General features: G+C 61.0%; 1 protein-coding gene and 1 non-coding gene across 4 annotated transcripts; both read left to right on the plus strand.

The window, feature by feature from the left end:
* Positions 1–6,010: 6,010 nt before the first annotated feature.
* STXBP1 (syntaxin binding protein 1) lies at positions 6,011–20,796 on the plus strand. Of its 3 annotated transcripts, XM_015279346.4 has the most exons (20): positions 6,011–6,198; positions 11,901–11,950; positions 12,066–12,147; positions 12,392–12,468; positions 12,620–12,698; positions 12,973–13,076; positions 13,571–13,719; positions 13,965–14,049; positions 14,154–14,284; positions 14,779–14,886; positions 14,976–15,036; positions 15,297–15,362; positions 15,486–15,566; positions 15,656–15,794; positions 15,900–16,009; positions 16,093–16,194; positions 16,858–16,943; positions 17,054–17,208; positions 18,003–18,126; positions 19,160–19,238. In XM_015279346.4, exons 1-19 carry the CDS (start codon positions 6,162–6,164, stop codon positions 18,110–18,112), a joined length of 1,812 nt encoding a protein of 603 aa, XP_015134832.1. In that variant the 5' UTR covers positions 6,011–6,161; the 3' UTR covers positions 18,113–18,126; positions 19,160–19,238.
* MIR7442 (microRNA 7442) lies at positions 12,918–12,973 on the plus strand. The gene has a single exon (NR_105610.2). It is a non-coding gene; the product is annotated as a microRNA 7442 (primary transcript).
* Positions 20,797–20,807: the final 11 nt, after the last annotated feature.

Below are 20,807 nucleotides of genomic sequence, written 5' to 3' on the forward strand. Positions count from 1 at the left end.
CGCCGCCGCTCCTTCCCGGTGCAGGAGACGGAAGCAGCGGTGCGGGATCCCCGCTGCAGGACGCGCGGTGCAGCCGTGAGACGGTGTGCGCGGACCCCACGGCCCTGAGTGCAGCCAACGGGCAGCTGTGCCTTGGGGAGGAAGAGGAGGAGGCCAAGGCGGAGCACTCCGGCTGTTCCCTGCCTGTTTACCCGGGAGGAGCTGGAGGAGAGGAGGTGGCTGTGCACCGTGCATCCTGTTTACCCGGCCCGAAATAGCAGCTCTGGGCCGACCACGGGCTGTGCAGGACGGGAGGATGCTCATGGCCGTGGCACCAGCATAGTCCCACACGGCACCCGCTGCTTGCATTGGCACCCGGGGGAACAAAGCCTTACCTCTTTCCCTTCCAAACACCCCATAAGGGCTCTTTACCCTCACTAACCTGCTTGCTTTCAGCTCCTTGCTTTCAGTTTCCTTGGCCATAATGTTGAAATCTCATGGGAAATGCAGCGTGCAATACATGTAACTGCGGCAGAGCACACGGCGTCCTGCCCCGTAGCCCAACAAGTGGCATGAAGCACTTGTTTTTGAGAAATCAATGCAGGGAACCGCTGCAGCACTGAGCCCTTACCTGTCTCCTTCACCCGCTGATGTGCTTCTTAAATGGGAAAAAGCCCTTTAATTGAAAGGTGGGAAATAGAAAGTGGTGATATTGTTGATTTGCAGACAGGAAGGCTGTGTTTGCCATCTGCAGAAATAGAGCTTTGATGGAGCCTGGAGGCCTCAGCTCAGACACAAAGGGCATTTCTGCGTCCCGACAGCCAGCCGAGATCAAGCCCAGCCCCACAGCCCCATAGGGGACAGCAGTGGCAGGGATACGCTCGGCTGCAGAGCCTTTGGGACTGAAATGGAGGAACTTCAGCTGGAAGCCTTTTGTCATTGCAGGAAGCGTCTGGAGGCTCAAAGCTCGGCAGCGGCATCACTTGAAGCCCCGCTCAGAGCTTTCCTGTCTGCAGAGGAAATCGTCCCTGCACGCATTTCTGGTCCGGGCTTCCTCTGCTCCCGTGGTCCCATTGGTGCCTGAGGAGGAAGGGATGGGGAGAGCTGCCCGGCTCACTGGGGAGCACTGGGAGCACCCAAACGCTGAGCTCCAGCCTATGATGGCTGGGTGAGAGGTGCAGACACAGCCCTGATGCCCACCCAGCCTGTCCCCAACCTGGTCCCAACGTGTCCCCAGTGTGTCTTATTGCTATCCCTAACCTATTCCCAACCTATACCCAGCCTGTCCCCAGCCTATCCCCAACCTATCCCCAGCCCATCCCCAACTTATTCCCATCCTGTCCCCAGCCAACCTCCAGCTTGTCCTCAACTCATTCCCAGCCTGTCCCCAGTCTATTCCCAGCCTGTCAACAGTCTATTCCCAACTTATCCCCAACCTGTCCCCAGCCTATCCCCAACCTATTCCCAGCCTGTCCCCAGGACATGCAGCCTGTTCCCATTGAGCTCCAGGGGATGGTGTTTGCGTCCAGCCCCGCTGTGTGCCAGGGAAGCCCCAGGCTCTGTGTTGGGCACTTTTGGGGTGGGCGTCCTGGAGGAGTCGAGGGATGGATGGTGCACACAACCCCCGTCCCACGTTGTCCTCTGTGTGCCCCCCCCCCCCCCCACCCCCCCTTCCTTCCTTCCACTTAGAGACATTTTTAAAAATGGCACCACGATAGAGCCTAATCATCACAGCTAATTACAGCTCACTAAACAGATGTAAATAATGCTTATCTGTCTGGAGCTGCCTAAATTATCAGTTGGACAGGCTGGCTTGGGAATGAAGGATTTCCCTCTGAGTGCAGCCTGGGAGATGAATGCAATCCAGCGCCAGGCAGCTGCTGGGACCACGCGGTCACCACCAGCATCCGAGAGAGTCCCTGAGCCAGCAGAGCCCTCAGCACGTGGGTGACACCCGCTCAGTGTGACACCCAGCTCAGCACCGTGGGGACGGAGCCCTCTGCGCCCTCCCCTCGCGTCCCCCACGCAGCCTGCAGGGCTGGCACTGCAATCCACGTGCTGAGTTATTGCAGTCATTACACGCGGGAGTACATTGCAGGGTGAGGCTGTCAGTGCAGCAAAGATTGATTTCCCGTCCTCTGACATGAGAAGCAAGCGCTGTGTTTTTTGCCTTTTCCTCCCAGACTGTGCTGCGGGGGCTGCTCGCTGCTCACTGCGCAGCGACTGGCCTTGGTGCGATAATTAACAGCCGTGTAATTGCTGCAATACAACTTCTCTGCGTTGATAAGGCCGCAGGGAGCTCTGCCCAGCTGTGTGCCTGGCTATGGGGATAGGTCCCGTGGGCTGGGGCACCCCGCATCCCTCTGGCCTCAGCAGGATTTATGGGGCTGGAGCTGCACTCTGAGATAACGCCGTGATTAAAGTGTGCTGAATCAGGGCTGCTGCGCCTCCGGCTTGCGCTGACTCAGGGCTGGAGCCTGGGCAGGACTGAGCCCCCCCAGCTGCGGCTGCAGCTTGGGCACAGAGCCCTCTGTGACAGCGTGCTGCTCGAGCATGGGCACGGGGCCTGGGCACAGGGCACGGGGCAGAGGATGGAGGATGTGGGGGTGGGTACCGGGGTGGCACCGACATGGTGTGGGGTGTGGGAGTAGGTACCACAATGGCTGTGGGTTCAGGGCATGGGGATGGGAATGGGGGGTGGGCGACAGGGCGTGGGATAGAGCATGGGGATGGGGTATGGGGACAGAGCGTGGGGACAGAACACAGGGCATGGTCACAGGGCATGAGGACAAGGCATGGGGACAGAGAACGGGACATGGGCATGGGGCATGGGCACAGGGCAGGGGATCTGGGCACAGGACATGGGGACAGGGCATGGGGACAGAGCAGGGGATCTGGGCACAGGACATGGACACAGTGCATGGACACAGGGCATGGGACATGGGGACAGGGCATGGGGACAGTGCATGGGACATAGCCACAGGAAATGGACACAGTTCATGAATTCAGGGCATGGGACGTGGTCACCAACACCAGCACTGGGCATGAGCACAGGGCATGGGACAAGGGCACAAGACACTGGCATGGGGCGTGGGCATGTGCATAGCACAGGGCATGGGCACAGGGACATGGAGCTGGGCACCAGCATGGCATGGGGTGTAGGAATGGGCATCGGTGTGGTCACGGGTACAGGGCGTGGGGATGGGAATGGGGCATGGACGTAGGGCATGGGACTTGGGCATGGGTACTGGCATGGGGCATGGGCAGCACCATGGTCGTGGGTACGGGGCACGGGGATGGGAACGGAACACCCCAAGAGAAACCCCATATTGGTACAGGCCGTGGCCATGGTGGCGGCACAATGTCCAGCTTCAAGCATGGCTTTGGCTGAATGCAAACCCGGGCCCTGCAAAACATACAGCCAAACTCCAGCGGTGCAGCGGGCAGTGCAGGAGCAGCGGGGTGCCCTGGGGTGGGGGCAGCCCCAGGTGAGCGCGCAGCCCGCGGCCGTGCGGGGTTAATGGCACCCACGGGGCCGGGGTTGGTGCGGGGCACTGGTGGTTCATGTGGATCACCGCTCCCCTCTGCTGGTCGGCACTGGGATAACTGGTCGCCGGCAACCGGGCTTGGAAGGGGCTGGGGCCGGGCCGGTGCAGCCCGCGGGTGGGTGAGACAGCCTGCGTGACACGGCGTGTGCGTGGGCACCAACAGGAGCACGGGGACGGCGTGGGGACACGGGTTGAGGGCAGCACCGTGGGCGTGGGAGGTGGCACTTGGGTTATGGTGCGGGAACCAACCCTTGCTTGGTGTCCCGAGGGCGCTGGGGCTGCGGTCCCACAGGGACCTGGCGCCTCCCCTCGCTCCATCACCTCCCACTGGAGATCCTTTGCCAGCCCACAGCCTCGCCTCGTGCAGCTGGTGGGGATGGAAGCAGGGGCTGCATGGGGAGATGCTCACGCTCCCCATAGGTGCTCTGTGGGTATACACAGTCCCCAGATACGCGTGGGGGACCCACATGGCCACCAGGAAGGGTGGAGGAACAGCCCCACAGAGCTGCTCAAAGCCATCCTTCAGGAAACCCAGCGCCCCCTGCTCTCAGCTCTGTGCCCTCACCCCGGCTTTTAGGCAGAGTTGCATCGGTGGCACTGCCATACCCAATGCATAGGGCTGTGGACATGTGGCCATGGGCTCCGGGCATCTGCCTTAGACCCCATCCAGCCCCAAGCCCCACAGCTGGATGTCAGGAGCGTGGCCAATGCTGGATGCAGCACCCAGAGCCTTCCCCTCCTTGCACCCATCATCTGCAGGACACCCCCCAGCCCTCACCACCCCATCCACCCCCTGTGCCCAGGAGAGGAGGGTCCCTGAAGGCAGTGCTCCTGCCCCTGTGATGTTTCTGCCTTCAGACGGATGCTTGGCCTGACGGGGAGATCGACAGCGAGATGGGAAAGCCATATAAATACCTCGCTCGTAAATAGCAGTCTGGTATTTATAGCGGGTGGTTGGCAGCGAGTCCGGTGGCTCTGACAAACCAAACTCCAGCTTATTTTTAACAAAGTGTGGAAGAGAGTGGGTCTGGAAGTGGAGGATGGATGCAGACGCCCGCCTGGCCCAGGGCTGCTGCTCACCTGTGGGGCTGCGTCCTCCTCCTGCTGCTGTCCTGCATCCTGCCCTGCAGGGACAGGAGGGAAGCAGCCCTACCGCCCAGCTTCTTCTCCCTAACAGCCCCTTCTGAGCCAGATTTGCTGCAAACACGGTGAGAACCTGGAGCAATGACTGCTCCTCATCAGCCCACGGCACAGCCCCAGGCTGATGGCGAGCAGAAATAAGGCCACAGGTGGATGTGTGGGCATGCAGCAGACAGCTGGCGGTGTGTCCTGTGGGCTCTCCATCCCCACGCAGCCTCTGTGCTCTGCATCACAGCTCCTGCAGGTGTGTCCTCCATGGCACCACTGTGGGCACCGAGCATGGGATGTGGGCTCCAGAATGGGAATGGGGCATGGGAACTGTCATGGGCATGGGGCATGAGACATAGGCTCCAGAATGGGAATGGGGCATGGGATATTGGGCATGGATATTGCCATGGGCATGAGGCATGGAACATGGGGCACGGGCACTGTCATGAATGTGGGGTGGGGAACCATCTGGGCATGGAACACAGGACATGGGACATGGGCACCGTCATGGACACAGGGTTTGGGACATGGGCAGCATCATGTGTATGGGGCATAGGCACTGTCATGGGCATGGGGAATGTGGCATGGGACACGGGCACCGTCATAGGCATAGGGCATGGGGCATGGGCACCATCATGGGTATGGGATGTTGGACATGGGCACTGGCACTGGCATGATGTGGAGCATGGGAATGGGTACCGCCATGGTCACAGGCACAGGGCATGGGGATGGGAACCCCGCATCCCCCCCACCATCAGAATGCCTCCCCCAGCAGCCCAGAGCCAGCGCTGGATGAGCACACAGCCCTCGCTCATTGCCCATCATGTGTGGGTGGCCGCAGGAGAAACACGAGTCTGCATCCCCTGCAGCGCTGGGGGGGCGGGGGGGGCATTTTGCTGCAAAATCAACCTGAACCAGCAGAGCGGGGGGGGGGGAAGAAGGGGTTGGGGGGACGGGAGAAGGCTCCCTATTGCCTTATGAAGGGTAAGGGGGGGGGGGGGGGCGATATACTGCGAAATATAGCGCGATATCGCAAGAGATTGCAAAATATTGCCCCCAAAAAAGTCGGAAAAAATGGAGGGGGAGGGGAAAAAAAAAATAAAGCAAAAAAAAAAAAAAAGGAATGGAGGGAGGGGGCGCCCCTCGGGGGGGTGCGTGGCGCTGAGGGGGGGGGGCGGGCTCTGCGGTGCGGAGCGGGGCGGGCAGAGGGCGGAGCGCAGTGACGCGCATCCCTCCCTCCCGCCCCCCCCCTCCCCAACCCCCCACCCCGCATCCCGGTCCCGCCCCCTGCGCGCAGTCAGCTGAGCCCCGCCGCGGCCAGCCGAGCCGTGTGCCCCCCCCGCGCCCCCCCACCCCCCCTTCTCCCCAAAGCGGAGCCGCGGGGACAGGCGCTGGGGAGACGGCGGAGCGCTGCGCCCACCGCCCGCAGCTCTGTGAGTGCGTTTGGGAGCCCCCCAACCCCCCCACGTCGTGCATCGGTGAGGACCCCCCCTGCAGCGAGGCGACATGGCTCCCATCGGACTGAAGGCTGTGGTCGGAGAAAGTAAGAGCTGGACTAAAGGCGGGGGGCGGAAGGACGGGATGGATTGAGAAATGATTGAGGGGGGGGGGGGGGGGCTCAGAGCGATTTGGGGGAGCCCAGGGGGGGCTTCCTGCGGGGAAATGCCCGAGGGCGGGGGATGCTGCGGATGCGCAATACGGAGCCCGGGGGGCGGCATCGGATGGTGGAGCCGTGCGGGGGGGGGGGGCATGGAGGGAGGGCACGGGGACAGCCGGCCAGGGTGGAGGTCGCCGCCTCCATCTGTATTTTATTTATATAAATAGAATAGATTTGGGTGTTTTGAAGCTGTCGGGATTTTTCTGCAGTGCCGGAGGATGGGTGTGGGGGGGGGGGGGGGAAATGGGGGTTCGGTGTGAGGAAGCGGTGGAGCCGCTGTGCCCGCAGCTCTCTGCAGCGGTCGCCCCGTCGGGGCGCGACGTGCGGCCCCACTGCGGGGGTTGGGGGGGGGTCTGAGCGCTGCGGGGGGGGGCACGGGGCTGTGCGGAAATGCCGCCGAGCTGCCAGGCCGCTTTGTCTGCACCAAACCCTGCCTGGCTGCAATCGCAATGATGATGATGATTTTTCTTTGCCCCCCGGTGCCCCCTCCCAGCCCAGCGCTCCCACCCCCCCACTCCCCTCCCAGCTCGGGGGGATTTCGGTGCCCTTCGGGGTCGCTATTTTTGGCCGCGGGGTGAGAGCGGAGCAGCGCGGGGTTTGCTTCCTCCTTCCTCGGCTGTTGCAAGCTGATATTGCACCGCCCCATGGCGGCTGGAGGGGGGGGGGGGGAACCTTCACCGGGGAAAAATAAGCAGAAAAAAAAGGGGCAGGAAGCGGTGGGAACATCACCCCCCTCCCCCCCCCCCCCCGGCTGTGACCGCACGTCCCGTTGGGTTTATTGCTGTAGCACCGCCGCCAGCCGGGTGTGTTTAAAGCGGGGGGGGGAACGGTCGGTGTTTGTTACCCGGGGAAGGGGGCTGGGAAATGGGAGCAGTCCCCGAGGCTGAGAGATGGCTGCGGAGGCGGCCGACCCCTCCCGCAGCGGTGCGGATGGTGCGGCCGGAGCGGGTGGTGTGATCGGCGGTGGGGGGGGGGGGGGAGGGGAGGGGGCGCGGGGTGTGCTGCCCTGCTGTGCTCCCGCAGCTGCATTGGGGCTGCGGGGACGAATGCAGGGAGATGTGTCGTCCCCCATCCTCCCCCCCCTCCCCCCCCCCCCCAGCTGCTGTGCTGCAGGGTTGGCTTCGAGGGGGGAGAGGGGACCCCCAGCGCAGCTCAGTGGGGCTGGATCCCCCCCCACAGCTGAAGCAGGGGCACTGCGTGTCCCTTCACTTCCATTCGTTGTCAGTGTGCTGGGGGGGGGGCTGTAGGGGGGGGTTATTGTATGTGTGTGTGCACATCTGTCAGTCCATCCCTGTGCCGTTGCACCGAACCCACCCGCTCCTCCCCCAAAATACCCCTCCTGATGGAGGAATGGGGTCCGGCAGCAGCCCTGCCTTGGGGTGTCGGGGAGGTGCCCGCAGGATGCTGCATAGGATGGAGGACTGCGAACCCTGCAGAGCTCCCCACCCTCTGCGTGGGATTCCAGGGCTCTGAGGGCTGCGGTGGTCGGCTCCCACCTTGGGGTGCTGGAGCTGCTCCCTGCTGCTGCAGGGACCCACACACTGCTGCAGCCCTGCATCCCCCGGGCATGGATTCCCCAAAGGAGGAGGAGGAGGAGGAGGAAGAGATGCTTCCTGAGGACGGAGAGGTCCCAGCCCGTGCCCTGCAGCTGACCCGAGGGCAGCATCCCTCCGGGGGTTCTTTGGAGGAGGGCAGGAGGCAAAGATGCTGCGCACCACCGCGGCCCCACCTCCAGCGCTGCGTTCTGCCCTGGCAGCCCTCCAGGATGGGATTATTCCCCTGAGCAGCTGCTGCCACGGCGCACGGTGCTCCAAAGGGCCCTGAGATGGGAGCTGGCAGCAAGGGGACAGCTGCCACAGGTGCCCTGTGTCCCCCAGTTGTGACCCTCTGCCCCCCTGCTCGTCACCCCGCAGTGCTGCAGGGCTGTCCCTACACCTTGCCAGGTCCTGGCGAGCTGCTGCTCCTGGGGAGGGCTGTTGGGAAGGCAGTGCCGGCAGGAAAATTCTGCAGGAGGTGGTGCCAGGCTCAGTTGCCTGCACTCCTGCAGCCATGAGGAGGAGGAGGGTGGGCTCACTGCACCGAGCTGCCTCCAGCAGCAATGGGCTGTGCTGTGGTCTGAAAGCCCAGGGACACCTTTGCCTGCAGGAGGAGAGAGGCATCCCCAGAGCCATCCTTTTCTCTCCAAGGGTGGGAGAAGCGCAGCCCTCCTGGACCCTCCTGCCCTCAGGACAGCAGCCAGTCCCCCCATGGAGCATCCTCATGTCAGGCTGCACCTCCACACCTGCAGTGCTGTGTCCCCATCCCTGACCACGGCACATCCCTGGGCACGCTGCTGGCTGCAGGGCACGGCCAGGCCCCGGGGTGTGCGTGGTTGGAGGGTGACTCAGCCAGGCTGCGTGGGACACCACTACCTTTGCTAAGGACAGGGGGATGCCAGAGGCACAGTGCTGCCTGCTGAGGACGCTCTGGGGCACAATAAAGACACGCATTGCCCTGTAGCCAAGCAGAAGATGATGAAGAGTTCAGGACTAGGATGGGGGATGTTGCCTCCAGCCCTCCCCGGTGTGCTTCACAAGTAGGTGGGCAGGGAGGGGACCTCTGTGCCCCGTGCCCACGGTCAGAGCAGGCCCTGAAGCCAAACCTCCTCTGGGGCTTCAGCATCTGTCCTCTTGGGATCCATCCTTGCCTGCAGCGTTGGCTCCAGGTTGGGTCTTGGCTTGCACGACCACACAGCCAGCAGGGCTCACGTGCATGCAGCATGGAGCACGGCCTGCACCCTGATGTGGAAATCCCCATCCATCCTTCCCCATGGAATATACCAACAGTGGTGGACCTCGCTTCAGCAGGCCTGCACCCGAGCACTGGTGTGTGTGCGTGCGAAACGGGGCTGAGAAAGGCACTCACCTGGAGCCTTTCCCTCTTAAAAAATAAAAAGTGTCCTGAGAGGAGTCACGGGATCACAGAATTATTAAGGTTGGAAAAGACCTCCGAGATCATCCCTCGTCCCCGAGCGTTTGCAAAGAGAGTCATCATCACGTGGCTCTGGCTGCACGCTGAGGAGCAGATGCTGTGTCCACCAACTCGCCATGCGGGAGAGAGCTCAGAGAGAGCAAAAATAGAGCAGCTGAAGGCACATTGCTGCGTGGGCTCCATGCAGCCCATTGGGAGCCCACTATGAGAGCAGCAAAGACCGCTCGGAGCTGTTGTCAATGGACACAACGCTCCCCAGCCATCCCCTCGAGGTCAAGATGGCTCCTGGCTATGGTGAGAGATGCCAGGTGGGCTTTGCATCCCATCGGTGAAGTTATTCTCTATGCCCTGGCTGGGGCCAATGGCCTCCTTGCCATCCATGGAGGCTGTTTGCTTGAGGAGTGTTTGGGGATGGCGCTGGCACCTGTAGCTGCCCGGGTGAGGAGGTCGATGCGCTGCCTACTACGTTCCGATGTGGTTGTGTCTATGGAATGCTCACAGTGTCTTAAGCAATTAGTCAATGAAGCAGCAGAAAGCAGTTGCCAGGCCAACCCGAAGGAAACACGTTGGTTTCAGAGATGCGTCGTGACAGCTCTTGGAGAGAAGTGGGTTTGGAGCAAACCTCACCGGGGATTTCATGGAGTGCTGGAATGGGTTGGGTTGGGAGTGACCTCAAATCTCACTTGGTTCCAACCCAGATTTCGGGGATCCGGCTCTCCAGGGCTGCTCCAGGGGGTCTGGATTCTGAAATGGAGGGATCCCAGCATGGGAGGGCTGAGCCTTGCTAGGAGAAAAGCCCACACGTAGGGCCACCCTTGCCCTGTAGGGCCTTGCCATCCGTTAAGGCCAAGGTGTGCCACACATGAGGTCCTGGGATGTGCTGGATAAAGCAGAAGTGCTCAAGCAGAAATGGGATGTTCCCCGGATCAGCATCCCTCACCAGGAGGTGCTCCAGGTTGGGGTTCTGGATGGGGCAAGGCCACTTCTTCATTGGACATTGGAACTGCTGGTTAAGCTTCAGGCTCTTTCTGAAGGAGGATAATTGGCTCAGGACACCTCAAAATGAATCTAACGACGTGTCCACAAGCTGTGGTGGGGTCAAGCCATTCCCCCCACGCTCAGCTGGAGATATGGGGCCAGCTCAGTGCTAGCAGCCCAGGCTAAGCCTCTTGGATTGACATATGGGCCACAGTCCTACTAGGCCACCGTGTCACCAGCTCCTGGCTCTGCATGGAGACAATGCCGGGGGTCATTTTCATGCTGTCACCCCAAGAAGGAGCCCTAGCGAGTGAGATGGAGCCTGCTTTCTTCCCAGCATGGCACTTCTGGGTCTGTATTGCTCAGGGTGCTGCGTGGAGGTCGGTTTGCAGGTGGGATGCGCTCCCTTCTCCGTAGGTGTTGGTGTCTTCTCTGCATCGAAGGGTAGACACGGAGCTGTCTGCATGACCTGTCCTCAGCTGAAGCTGTGATTAAAACCCTTCCACCCTGAAGGACGCAGATGCACCGTGGTAGGTTCAGACGAGCCAAGCGTTGAGGGCACTGCATCAGATCTAGAGATGTATTTTTTTCCCCTGGAGCCTGGTTTATCTCCAAGACAAAAACCTTGGCTGTGAGCATCACCGGCTGATGAGGACACCCTGCAGCCTCCAACCTGCTGACATGGGAGCATCCCTTCCCCGTGGCTGTGTACAAGATGCTGTCCCAGCCTCCTTCCTCCCTGCCTCGCAGCAGACACCACTGTGCTCCCAGGGCTGGGATTCCTGCCCCACGCTCCCTCCCCCAGTCGGGGTTTGGCTGTAGGGTGTGGGACGTGCTGGTAAACAGCACTGTTATTCCTGGATCCTCACTGGGGAAAAGGAGCCAAACATGAGTAATGAGGAGAGAGAGCAAGGTCCTCAGCGGGATCCGGATGTGTCTGTCACCGAGTTTGGTTCCTGCTGGCACCCATCCCTGCCCTGGGGACTGGGGAGCAGCAGAACCCTGCAGGAGGGCAGCGCTGAGCTGAGGATGTGACACCACAGCTGGTGGGGTGCGAGCCTGGCCAGGCGCTTCGGTGGCACATCCCTGTTCTATAGGGGGTGGCAGCCCAGGGAAAGGGGGCTGCTGGGCACAGCTCCATAGGCTCAGGTTGTTGCATACTGACTGTTGCATACTGACCCATCAACACCGGGGGTGACGTTCCCATTCCGTAGGTGCAGCCCTGGCACCCCGGGTGGCCCTGTGGTGACAGCATGGGGACGGCCCCCAGCTGGTTGTGTAAGCGTGCAGGGCTGGGATGCGAAATGGGATTGCGGGGGATTACAAGGAGCAGGTTGAGGCCACTTGATTCTTGTTTCTAAAAGGAGCCCTTAAGCCGCTGTTGTTGTCCTGGTGCTTCGGATTAGGGCTGAGGCGTGTGGGTGGCCCAAGGGGACCCCCCCACCCCCCCATCCCCTCACCACCCACTTTTGGGCTCTGCTCAGTGCTCCCCACTGAGTCCATGAGTGCTGTGTGAGGGTGATCCCCCCACCCCTGGTCCCCAAAACACCCCCACCGTGCATCCCCAGGGAATGGAGCATCTCAGAGTGCTGCGGGTGGGCTCAGGGTGCTCACCCCATCCCCATCTCCTCCTCTTGCAGAAATTATGCACGATGTGATCCGGAAGGTGAAGAAGAAGGGGGAATGGAAGGTGAGCGAGGCTGCAGGAAGAGAAGGAGGGTGGCGAGGATGGAGCTGGGAAGGGATGGGAGCAGGTGGGGCTGTTCCCTGCTGCCCCGTCCCTACCTGATGGCTGCTGTCCCCAGGTGCTGGTGGTGGACCAGCTCAGCATGCGCATGCTGTCCTCCTGCTGCAAAATGACCGACATCATGACGGAGGGCATCACCAGTGAGTACCTGCACCGTGCATCTCTCGCTGTGGGGGGGATGCAGCCACCCCTGTCCATCCCACGCGGTGTCTGTGGATCCCCCCCTCCCACACAGACGAACCCACTGCTCCTCCCAGGGCTGTTCCTTACTTCTATGGGGCAGCGCAGGGTTGCGGTGGGCAGGGGGTGCGTTGGACACGCAGGGGCTCTGCTGCAGTGGGATGTGCTCACGTACCCTGGCGTGGTCCCTGTGTTTCCCCCCAGTTGTGGAGGACATCAACAAGCGCCGGGAGCCGCTGCCCAGCCTGGAGGCTGTCTATCTCATCACACCCTCTGAGAAGGTGAGCCGGGGTGGAGGGGTGGGTGCCCAAACCGGGATGGGCAGCGATGCCCATGGGATGTATTGGGGCTGTGGCACAGGGTGCAGGGCTCCCTATGGGGCTGGATGTAGGGCTGCCCTGCACAGCCCTAACACTCCCTTCTCTCCTGCAGTCCGTCCACTCTCTCATCAGTGACTTCAAGGACCCCCCCACCTCCAAGTACAGAGCAGCTCACGTCTTCTTCACCGACTGTGAGTACCCACAGGGCACTGAAGGCACTGGCAGGTGGAAGGGGAGAAGCTCGTGGTCAGGTTTCTGCATACCAAGAGTGGGATTTGGGCTCCCTGCTCCCAAGGGCAGGGCGTCGCATCCCTCCGTTGCAAATGCATCGTGCAAACCAAGAAAAGGGGACGATGCTGCCACTGAAACGTGCATGAGAAAGCAGGGTGGGAGGGATGCTTGGGGCAGGGCAGGACCATGGGAGCGTGGCCCCCTTGCCCTGAGCTCTGCTTCCTCCTCCTGCAGCCTGCCCCGATGCCCTGTTCAATGAGCTGGTGAAGTCCCGTGCTGCCAAAGTCATCAAGACCCTGACTGAGATCAACATCGCCTTCCTGCCCTCCGAGTCCCAGGTGGGTGAGGGCCGGGGATGTCCCCTGCACGTGACCTGGAGGGGGATGCTTGGGTCCTCCCCCCCCATCAGTGCCTCTGTAAGAGCTGTGAAGGCACCACGATCCTCATCCCGGCGCTGCTCCCTGCGCTCTGTCTCTTTTGATTATGTCTCGGGGCTGATCCGCTGTAGGGATTTAGCAGCCGTGCTGCCTCCTGGCACTGCACTGCCAAGGGCACCGGGTGCTGTGGGGACAATGGGGACAGGGAGGGACAGATGGCATCGGGTTCCGGGGGAGATCCTGGTGAGGGTGGGTGGGAGATGGGCTTCTTGGCAGTCCAAGAGCAGGGGAAGGGCAGGGGGTCGGGACACCCCAAACATTGCTCAGTTTGGACCCCACAGCTCTCCAGTTTGGGGTGGGACCCCACATCCGTTTGGGTTGGTGTATGTTGTCCCAGCCCGTCACGATGTCCCCACAGCCTGTCCCCTCTGACCGCCCCCTGCTGCCCTCCCCAGGTTTACTCCCTGGATTCAGCAGACTCCTTCCAAAGCTTCTACAGCCCTCACAAGGCGCAGATGAAGAACCCGATCCTGGAGAGGCTGGCAGAGCAGATTGCCACTCTGTGTGCCACACTGAAGGAGTACCCGGCCGTGCGGTACCGCGGGTAAGGCTGCAGGGCTGGGAGGTGGAAGGCTTAAAGCCAGGGGATGCTCTGCAGAGCTGGGATCCAGGGGGCGTCTCCTGTGGGATAGACGAAGGGAAAGCAGAGCGTCGTGTTCCCCAAGGAGAGGTGAAAAGGAGCGGCAAATGGTGCTCAGGTCCCATTTCTCCCCTGAGCCAAAGACATCACAGTGACTCCTCCCCACCCTTTGCACAGCTGGGGGCTGACGTCCCTTCCTTCTTCCCCAGGGACTACAAGGACAACGCCATGCTGGCGCAGCTCATCCAGGACAAGCTGGATGCCTACAAGGCTGATGACCCCACTATGGGTGAGGTGAGTGGGGACGGGGATGGGGTGGCATCTCACTGCCGTACACCAGCTTAGGATGGCACTGGGGACCCCGACACCTGCTGATGGCCCTGCTGGTGGCTCTGTAGGGTCCGGACAAGGCTCGCTCTCAGCTCCTCATCCTGGATCGTGGTTTCGACCCCGCTTCCCCAGTGCTGCACGAGCTGACCTTTCAGGCCATGAGCTATGACCTGCTGCCCATCGAGAACGATGTCTACAAGTGAGTGAGTGCCACTGGTGGGGAGCTGGGTGCTGGCACCCTCCTGGCGTGAGCAGCTTTGCCCACCTTCAGCCCATTGCCCTTTCCCAACTATTAAGTGAATGGAAGGTGGCAGGACGTGACACCAAGCTGCAGTAGTGTCACCCAGCTGTTGGCAGAGCTGAGTGACCCCTCTGTCCATTTGTGGTCCCTCCATGTCTCCTCGTATCCCTCCATGGTTTCCCTGCATCACCCCACGTCCCCCCATGTCCCTCCATGATTCCTCCATGCTGCCCTATCCTATGTTACCCCATGCCTCCTGTAGTCCTTCCATGGTTCCCTGTGTCTTCCCATGGTCCGTCCATGTTCTCCCATGTTCCACCGTGTCCCTCTATGGTCCCTCCATGATCCTTCCATGTCACCCTGTCGTATGTCACCCCATGCCTCGCATGTCCCCATGTCTCTCTATGCCCCCCTGACCCACGTGTTACCACGTGCTTTGCTCCCCCTCCCAGATATGAGACAAGTGGCATCGGGGAGGCGCGGGTGAAGGAGGTTCTCCTGGATGAGGATGATGACCTCTGGGTCTCCCTGCGCCACAAACACATCGCCGAGGTGTCCCAGTGAGTGTCCCTATGGGCTGCCCCACAGCACCCGGCCCCATGGGTTGGTTCCCTCTGTGCTGATGGCTGTGTCCTCCTCCCGTCCCCAGGGAGGTGACCCGGTCCCTGAAGGAGTTCTCATCAAGCAAGAGGATGAACACAGGCGATAAGGTGACATCTCCCAGTAGGAGCTCGTGCATGGCCAAGGCTCTTGGGGACACCACTAAGGGCTGTGGTGAAGCCTGCTGGGGCCATGGGTCCTTTTCTGGGGGGAAGGCTAGAGGGGGGGCTGAGAAAATAGGGAACAGTGAACCCCCCAGCGTGAGAACAAGACCCCTAAAGAAGGGGACGCTCGGACAGTGCTTGGTAGGGTTGTGCCCTCCCTCCTTGGTGTCTCCACGGGTGGGTGACCACATCCCCTTCCCTCGCAGACCACCATGAGGGACCTGTCCCAGATGCTGAAGAAGATGCCACAGTACCAGAAGGAGCTGAGCAAGGTAACGCCAAGGGGAAGGGTCCTGGTGGAGCCACTGGTGCTGAGCTGACGTGGGCAGCACCGGAGGTGGCTTTGAGGTGGGGACTCCACCCTGAGGGTGCCCACGCCACTCGTGTCTCTGCAGTACTCCACTCACCTGCACCTGGCCGAGGACTGCATGAAGCACTACCAGGGCACGGTGGACAAGCTGTGCCGAGTGGAACAGGTACTGTCCCCCTGCCATCTCCCTGCACCCCGTGGGGACAGCAGCTCAGTGCCACGTCTGAGCCTCGGTGATGGGCGTGTGCTCTGCAGGACCTGGCCATGGGCACCGATGCTGAAGGCGAGAAGATCAAAGACCCCATGAGGGCCATTGTCCCCATCCTGCTGGATGGGAACGTCAGCACCTACGACAAGATCCGCATCATCCTGCTGTACATCTTCCTGAAGAATGGTGAGGGAGGGGGGGATGTGCAGGAGGGGGGCCAGGAGGAGCCAAACGTGGTGGCCATTGAGGTGGGCGTCCCAAAGGGTCAGCGCTCACCCATTTCACACGCAGGTATCACCGAGGAGAACCTGAACAAGCTGATCCAGCACGCCCAGATCCCAGCCGAGGACAGCGAGATCATCACCAACATGGCCCACCTCGGGGTGCCCATCATCACAGACGTGAGTGACCGCCCCCCCCTCCCAATCTGCACACATCCCCGTGGGGTGGCCCCGTGTCTCACTGTGTCCCCATCCCTTCTCAGTCCACCCTGCGGCGCCGCAGCAAGCCGGAGCGGAAGGAGCGGATCAGCGAGCAGACTTACCAGCTGTCCCGGTGGACCCCCGTCATTAAGGACATCATGGAGGTGAGATGGTGATGGGATGGGGTGTGCATATTGGGGACCAGCCCAGACCCCGGCACATCTCCCCAGCGCGTGCCCTGCAGTGCCAGTGCTTGCAGTTTGGTTGTGACTGCAGCAAGGTGGGGAGGTCTGTGGAAGCGTTCCTGGTCCTACGTGTACATTGCACAGCGCTCAGAGCACAGTGCTGGCACAGCTCCTGTGCATCCCCACAGTGCAAAGCCCCAACCCACTGGGATGGCCAAAGCATACGTTGCCTCTTCTTCATCCTCACTGCATCGCCGTGGGTACCTCTTGGATCAGAGTATCCTCACGGGGCTCAGCTGGGGCTCTGCAGGCACCGAGTGTGCACTCCAATGATGTGTGCGTCTCCCACCTGCTCACACCAACATAGACAAACCCCAGGGCCATATTTGGGTGGGACATCACTGCAGCCCAGCCCCTGCTTGCCCCAGCTGTAATGGTTCTTAACCTGCACAAATGGACTCACCTCATTTTGCGCCCAGGGCCCCCCCAAAGCTCACTCCCAGATCAAAGCTGAACCGAGCCCCACTGCACCAATGGGGCTTTGCCTGCTTAGTGTCAGTGCTGCGGGGGCCTATGGGTAGGGCCACCAAGGGCTGGGAACGGGGACGCTTAACTGAGCCCAACGGGGCCGTGTCCCTGCAGGACGCCATCGAGGACAAGCTGGACACCAAGCACTACCCGTACATCTCCACCCGCTCCTCCGCCTCCTTCAGCACCACGGCTGTCAGGTGGGTCCCCCCGGTGCCATCATCTGTGTGTGACGCATCACCCCCTATACACGGGTCTGCGAGCCTCCTGTGCCTCGGTTTCCTTTCCTAACCCCTCTCCCCCTCTGCAGTGCCCGCTACGGCCACTGGCACAAGAACAAGGCCCCCGGCGAGTACCGCAGCGGCCCCCGCCTCATCATCTTCATCCTGGGGGGGGTGAGCATGAACGAGATGCGTTGCGCCTACGAGGTGACGCAAGCCAGCGGCAAATGGGAGGTGCTAATAGGTGAGTGGGGGCCCTGCCCTGCTCCCCGCTGCTCATCCCACTCTCACCCTGCAGCCTTCAGGTGACCATGTGAGCAGGGCAGGGGGGTCCTGCTGGTGGCACCCCTCCCACCCCGGGGACATGGAGCGCCCCCCGTGCTGCCCCTCTCTTTGCTCCCTTTGCGTCTCCCTGGTGAGTTTTGCTGCCTGAAGCACCGGCAGAGCTGGGGGAGGAAGAGGGCATTTTGCAGCTTGAGTTGCTCCTGTTGCAGGAGCTGTTGTGTGCACGTCATGGGGGTTGTTGCAAGGAGAAATGGGTGTACAAGCTGGCACACCAGCCACGGTGTGTGCTGTGTGTGCAGTTGGGCATGCACCGTATGCAGCAGGCTGTGCACACCTGTGCAACACAGCACGCACCACGTGTACAGCAGGGCATGCAATGGGGCATGCAGGATGTGCAGTGCACACAGTGCCCTCCCAGCACCCTCTGCCCAGCACTGCAGGTGCACTCATGGCTTATGCATCCAGCACCCTAACACAGCAGGGCCAGGGGTGGGGGTACCCCCCAGACCCCAAAGGGGAGCAGGACAGACCCAGGCCAGGCGGGGGCAGCCCCCATCCATGCGTCAACCCCTTCTGCATCTCACCCATCTCATCCCACACCGCTCCGCGACCGACCCTCCGTGCTCTGGGTGGGCAGCGCATCCTTTTGTCTGCACCCCAAAAACAGAACCCACACCCGAGCCCCCCGGCCCGGTGCATGCTGCTCCCCCCCGGGGCACGGCAGGGCCGTCAGCCTGCTCTGTTCTCCCGCAGGTTCTACTCACATTCTCACTCCCACCAAATTTCTCATGGACCTGAGGCACCCCGACTTCAGGGACTCCACTAGGGTCTCATTTGAGGATCAGGCTCCAGCAATGGAGTGAGCCCAAGCAACCAAGTAAAGGCAGCCAGCTAACGAAACAAAAAAAAAAAAAAAGAAAAAGAAACTCTTCCTCCCTGAAGGGCTTTCTTTGATTCTTCCGTTATCATTTGGGTTGTTTTTTTTTTTGCTTTTTCTTTTTGATGATTTTGATTTTGATTTTTTTTTTTTTTTTTGGATGAGAAAATGCTTGCAGTTCTCACCGCTGCCATGCCCGGCCCCGCAGCCCCTCCATGCTATGCGCTCCCCATAGTGCAGACGGGGTTCCCCCATCTCGGGGAGGTGCGGAGCAGTGCCCTCGTGCTCAGGGAGAGATGGGTGTGAGCTCCTGGCTCTGTAGGCAATGATGGGTGTGTTGGATCCTTTGTGCCCCGTGATGGAGTGGGACCGTGTGCTGTCCCCAGCGGGGTGTGCGGGGGATGGTGACGTCTCATTGTGCACGGGGCTGCCAGCCAGGTCCTGCTCCGTGACCCAGCACTGCAGCACGCTGTGCAGCCCCCGGGCAAAGTGGGAACATGGGGACACCCAGGGAAGTGATCGGGGGGGGGGGGGGGGGGGGGGGGGGCAGCCATGAAGGAGTGGGGCTGCAGCAGGCAGGACCCCCCCACCCCTCTCCAACCTCTGTTAACCCCTCTCCAACCTCTGTTAACCCCTCTCCAACCTCTGTTAACCCCTTCTACCCAGAGATGCTCATCCCACTGAGCCCCCCCCCTTGCAGTGCACTCTCCCCCCCCCCCCCCCCCCAGTGCCCGTGGTGGTGTTCAGCAGGATCTACTGCATGCGGGCAGGGGACAGGAGGGTCCCCATCATCCCTCCCCCCATTCCACTGCCCCCCCTAACGCCATCCATCCCCTCATGCCTCCCACCCCCTCCCTTTCCCCATTCCAAGCCCCCACGGGCGTCCATCTCTCTGCAAGCATTTCCAGGTAAGACCTCGTTTGGCGGGGGGGGGGGTTGGACCAGGGACCCCATGGGGAGCGGAGCATGGAGCTGGGGGGTGGGGGGAGGATACAACAACAGCGCTGACCCCTTGGCCCCCTCTGCCCCACAGGGTCCACGCACATCCTCACCCCACAGAAGCTGCTGGACACGCTGAAGAAGCTCAATAAAACAGAGGAGGAGAGCAGCAGTTAAAAGAAAACGCCGCCAGACCCCCCCCCAACCCCGATGCCGACTGTACCCCCAATGGGCACCGGCCTGGGGCACACCCCTGTCCCATCCCTGTCCCCATCCCGGCCCGGCCGAGCTTTCTCTTGTTGTTGTGTTGAGCCCCCCCCCCCTCCCCCCCGCCGCCCCTCCAAATCCCATTTAACCGCAGGGAAGAGACAACGAATGCAAACTTATAAAGGAAAAACCCAATGCATCCCATTTTAAAGAGGAAAAGATAAAAAACCATCATTTATCATCTGTGCCCATCTGAGGATCTCCTTTCCCAGCACCCCCCCATCGCTGGAGTGAATGGTGGTGGCAAAAAGAACAGAATCCCACCCCCCACCCTTCCCTGTGAGCTCCCTGGATGGACCCACGGACAGACAGACCCACGGACAGACGGACCCATGGCCTTACCCCCCCCCACCCTCTATTACCCCCATGGGTTGTGGTGCCACGGTCGGTGTTCTCTCACCGCTCACTCTATGGGCAGAACCCCCCCACCCCCCACCGCCCCCTCCCCAGCAGATGTGCTCCAACATCTGGCACAGGGTGTGTGCGCGTGGGGGGGGGGAAAGGGGCTCACCTCATGCTGCCCCCTCCCCCCCTCCTTTCCAACCCCCCCCAAAGGGACCAGAAGGGTCGGACCTGGCGCCGGGACCCTTTCCTTGCACGGCCCCCTCCCTGCCCCCCCCTCCCCCCAGGGTTCCCTACAACACACACACATGCATCCATACCCCCCGCTATGTGTGTGCCCATGCAGGAAGCTATGAGGCCCCCGCCCCGCTCGTGCCCCCCTCTTCCCCTCCCCATCCCCCCCCCCCCCCCCCCCCCCCAAGCAGTGCCGCCCCCCCCAGCGGACTCTGTGTATATGACTCAATGTGTCTCGTGCCGTTCTTACAGCTTGGTGTATGGTGATTGAACCAAACCTCCTCTTATTTTGTACTCCCCCCCTCTTCCCCCCCCCCAGCCAATAGACGCACTGCGATATTTTGGGGTTCTTCGTTTCGTTCTGTTCCCCCCCTGAAAGCTGTGACCCCCCCCCCCCCGTTCCCATCCCCCCAACCCCTCTCTCTTTGCCTCGGTGGTGGTTTCCCCTTTCCTTTCCCCATCTGCTCCTTGCCCATAAAGTTAAAAGATATATTTTTAGGGCAAAGGCTGTATCATTGCACTGATATTCGTCAGTTCCCCCCCCCCCCCCCCCGGCCCTCTTTGAGTTCCTTCAGTTTAGCGATGCTTCAGGATCCCCTCCGTTGGACGTTATTAATTGTTAATTATTATTATTATTTTTTTTCTGTTACAGTTATTTATATAAAAAAATAATTTATCAAAAAGGAAAACTTAAAAAAAAACAAAACAAAACAAAAAAAAACCAAAAGAAAAAGAAAGCTAAGTCTGTCTTGGAACTTGTTTACCTTGAACTTACTGGAAACCTAAATGTTTGGAAGTGTTGAAGCACAAACATGTATCATCTCTGTATATCTGTTCTGTACTAAAGCACTCGGTGACTCAATAAACGCGATCTCCATCTGTAGTGCACAGAGGCTCTC

The sequence above is a fragment of the Gallus gallus genome, chromosome 17 (genome assembly GCF_016699485.2).
Source record: "Gallus gallus isolate bGalGal1 chromosome 17, bGalGal1.mat.broiler.GRCg7b, whole genome shotgun sequence".
NCBI lineage: Eukaryota > Metazoa > Chordata > Aves > Galliformes > Phasianidae > Gallus > Gallus gallus.

What these genes read in the sequence shown, in the direction of transcription:
- STXBP1 (XM_015279346.4), top strand. Translation starts at nt 6,162, where the DNA reads ATGGCTCCCATCGGACTGAAGGCTGTGGTCGGAGAAA. An exon ending in ATCGAGAACGATGTCTACAA is followed by an intron (nt 14,285 to 14,778) that starts GTGAGTGAGTGC and finishes TCCCCCTCCCAG; the next exon opens with ATATGAGACAAGTGGCATCG. An exon ending in TTCAGCACCACGGCTGTCAG is followed by an intron (nt 16,944 to 17,053) that starts GTGGGTCCCCCC and finishes CCCCCTCTGCAG; the next exon opens with TGCCCGCTACGGCCACTGGC.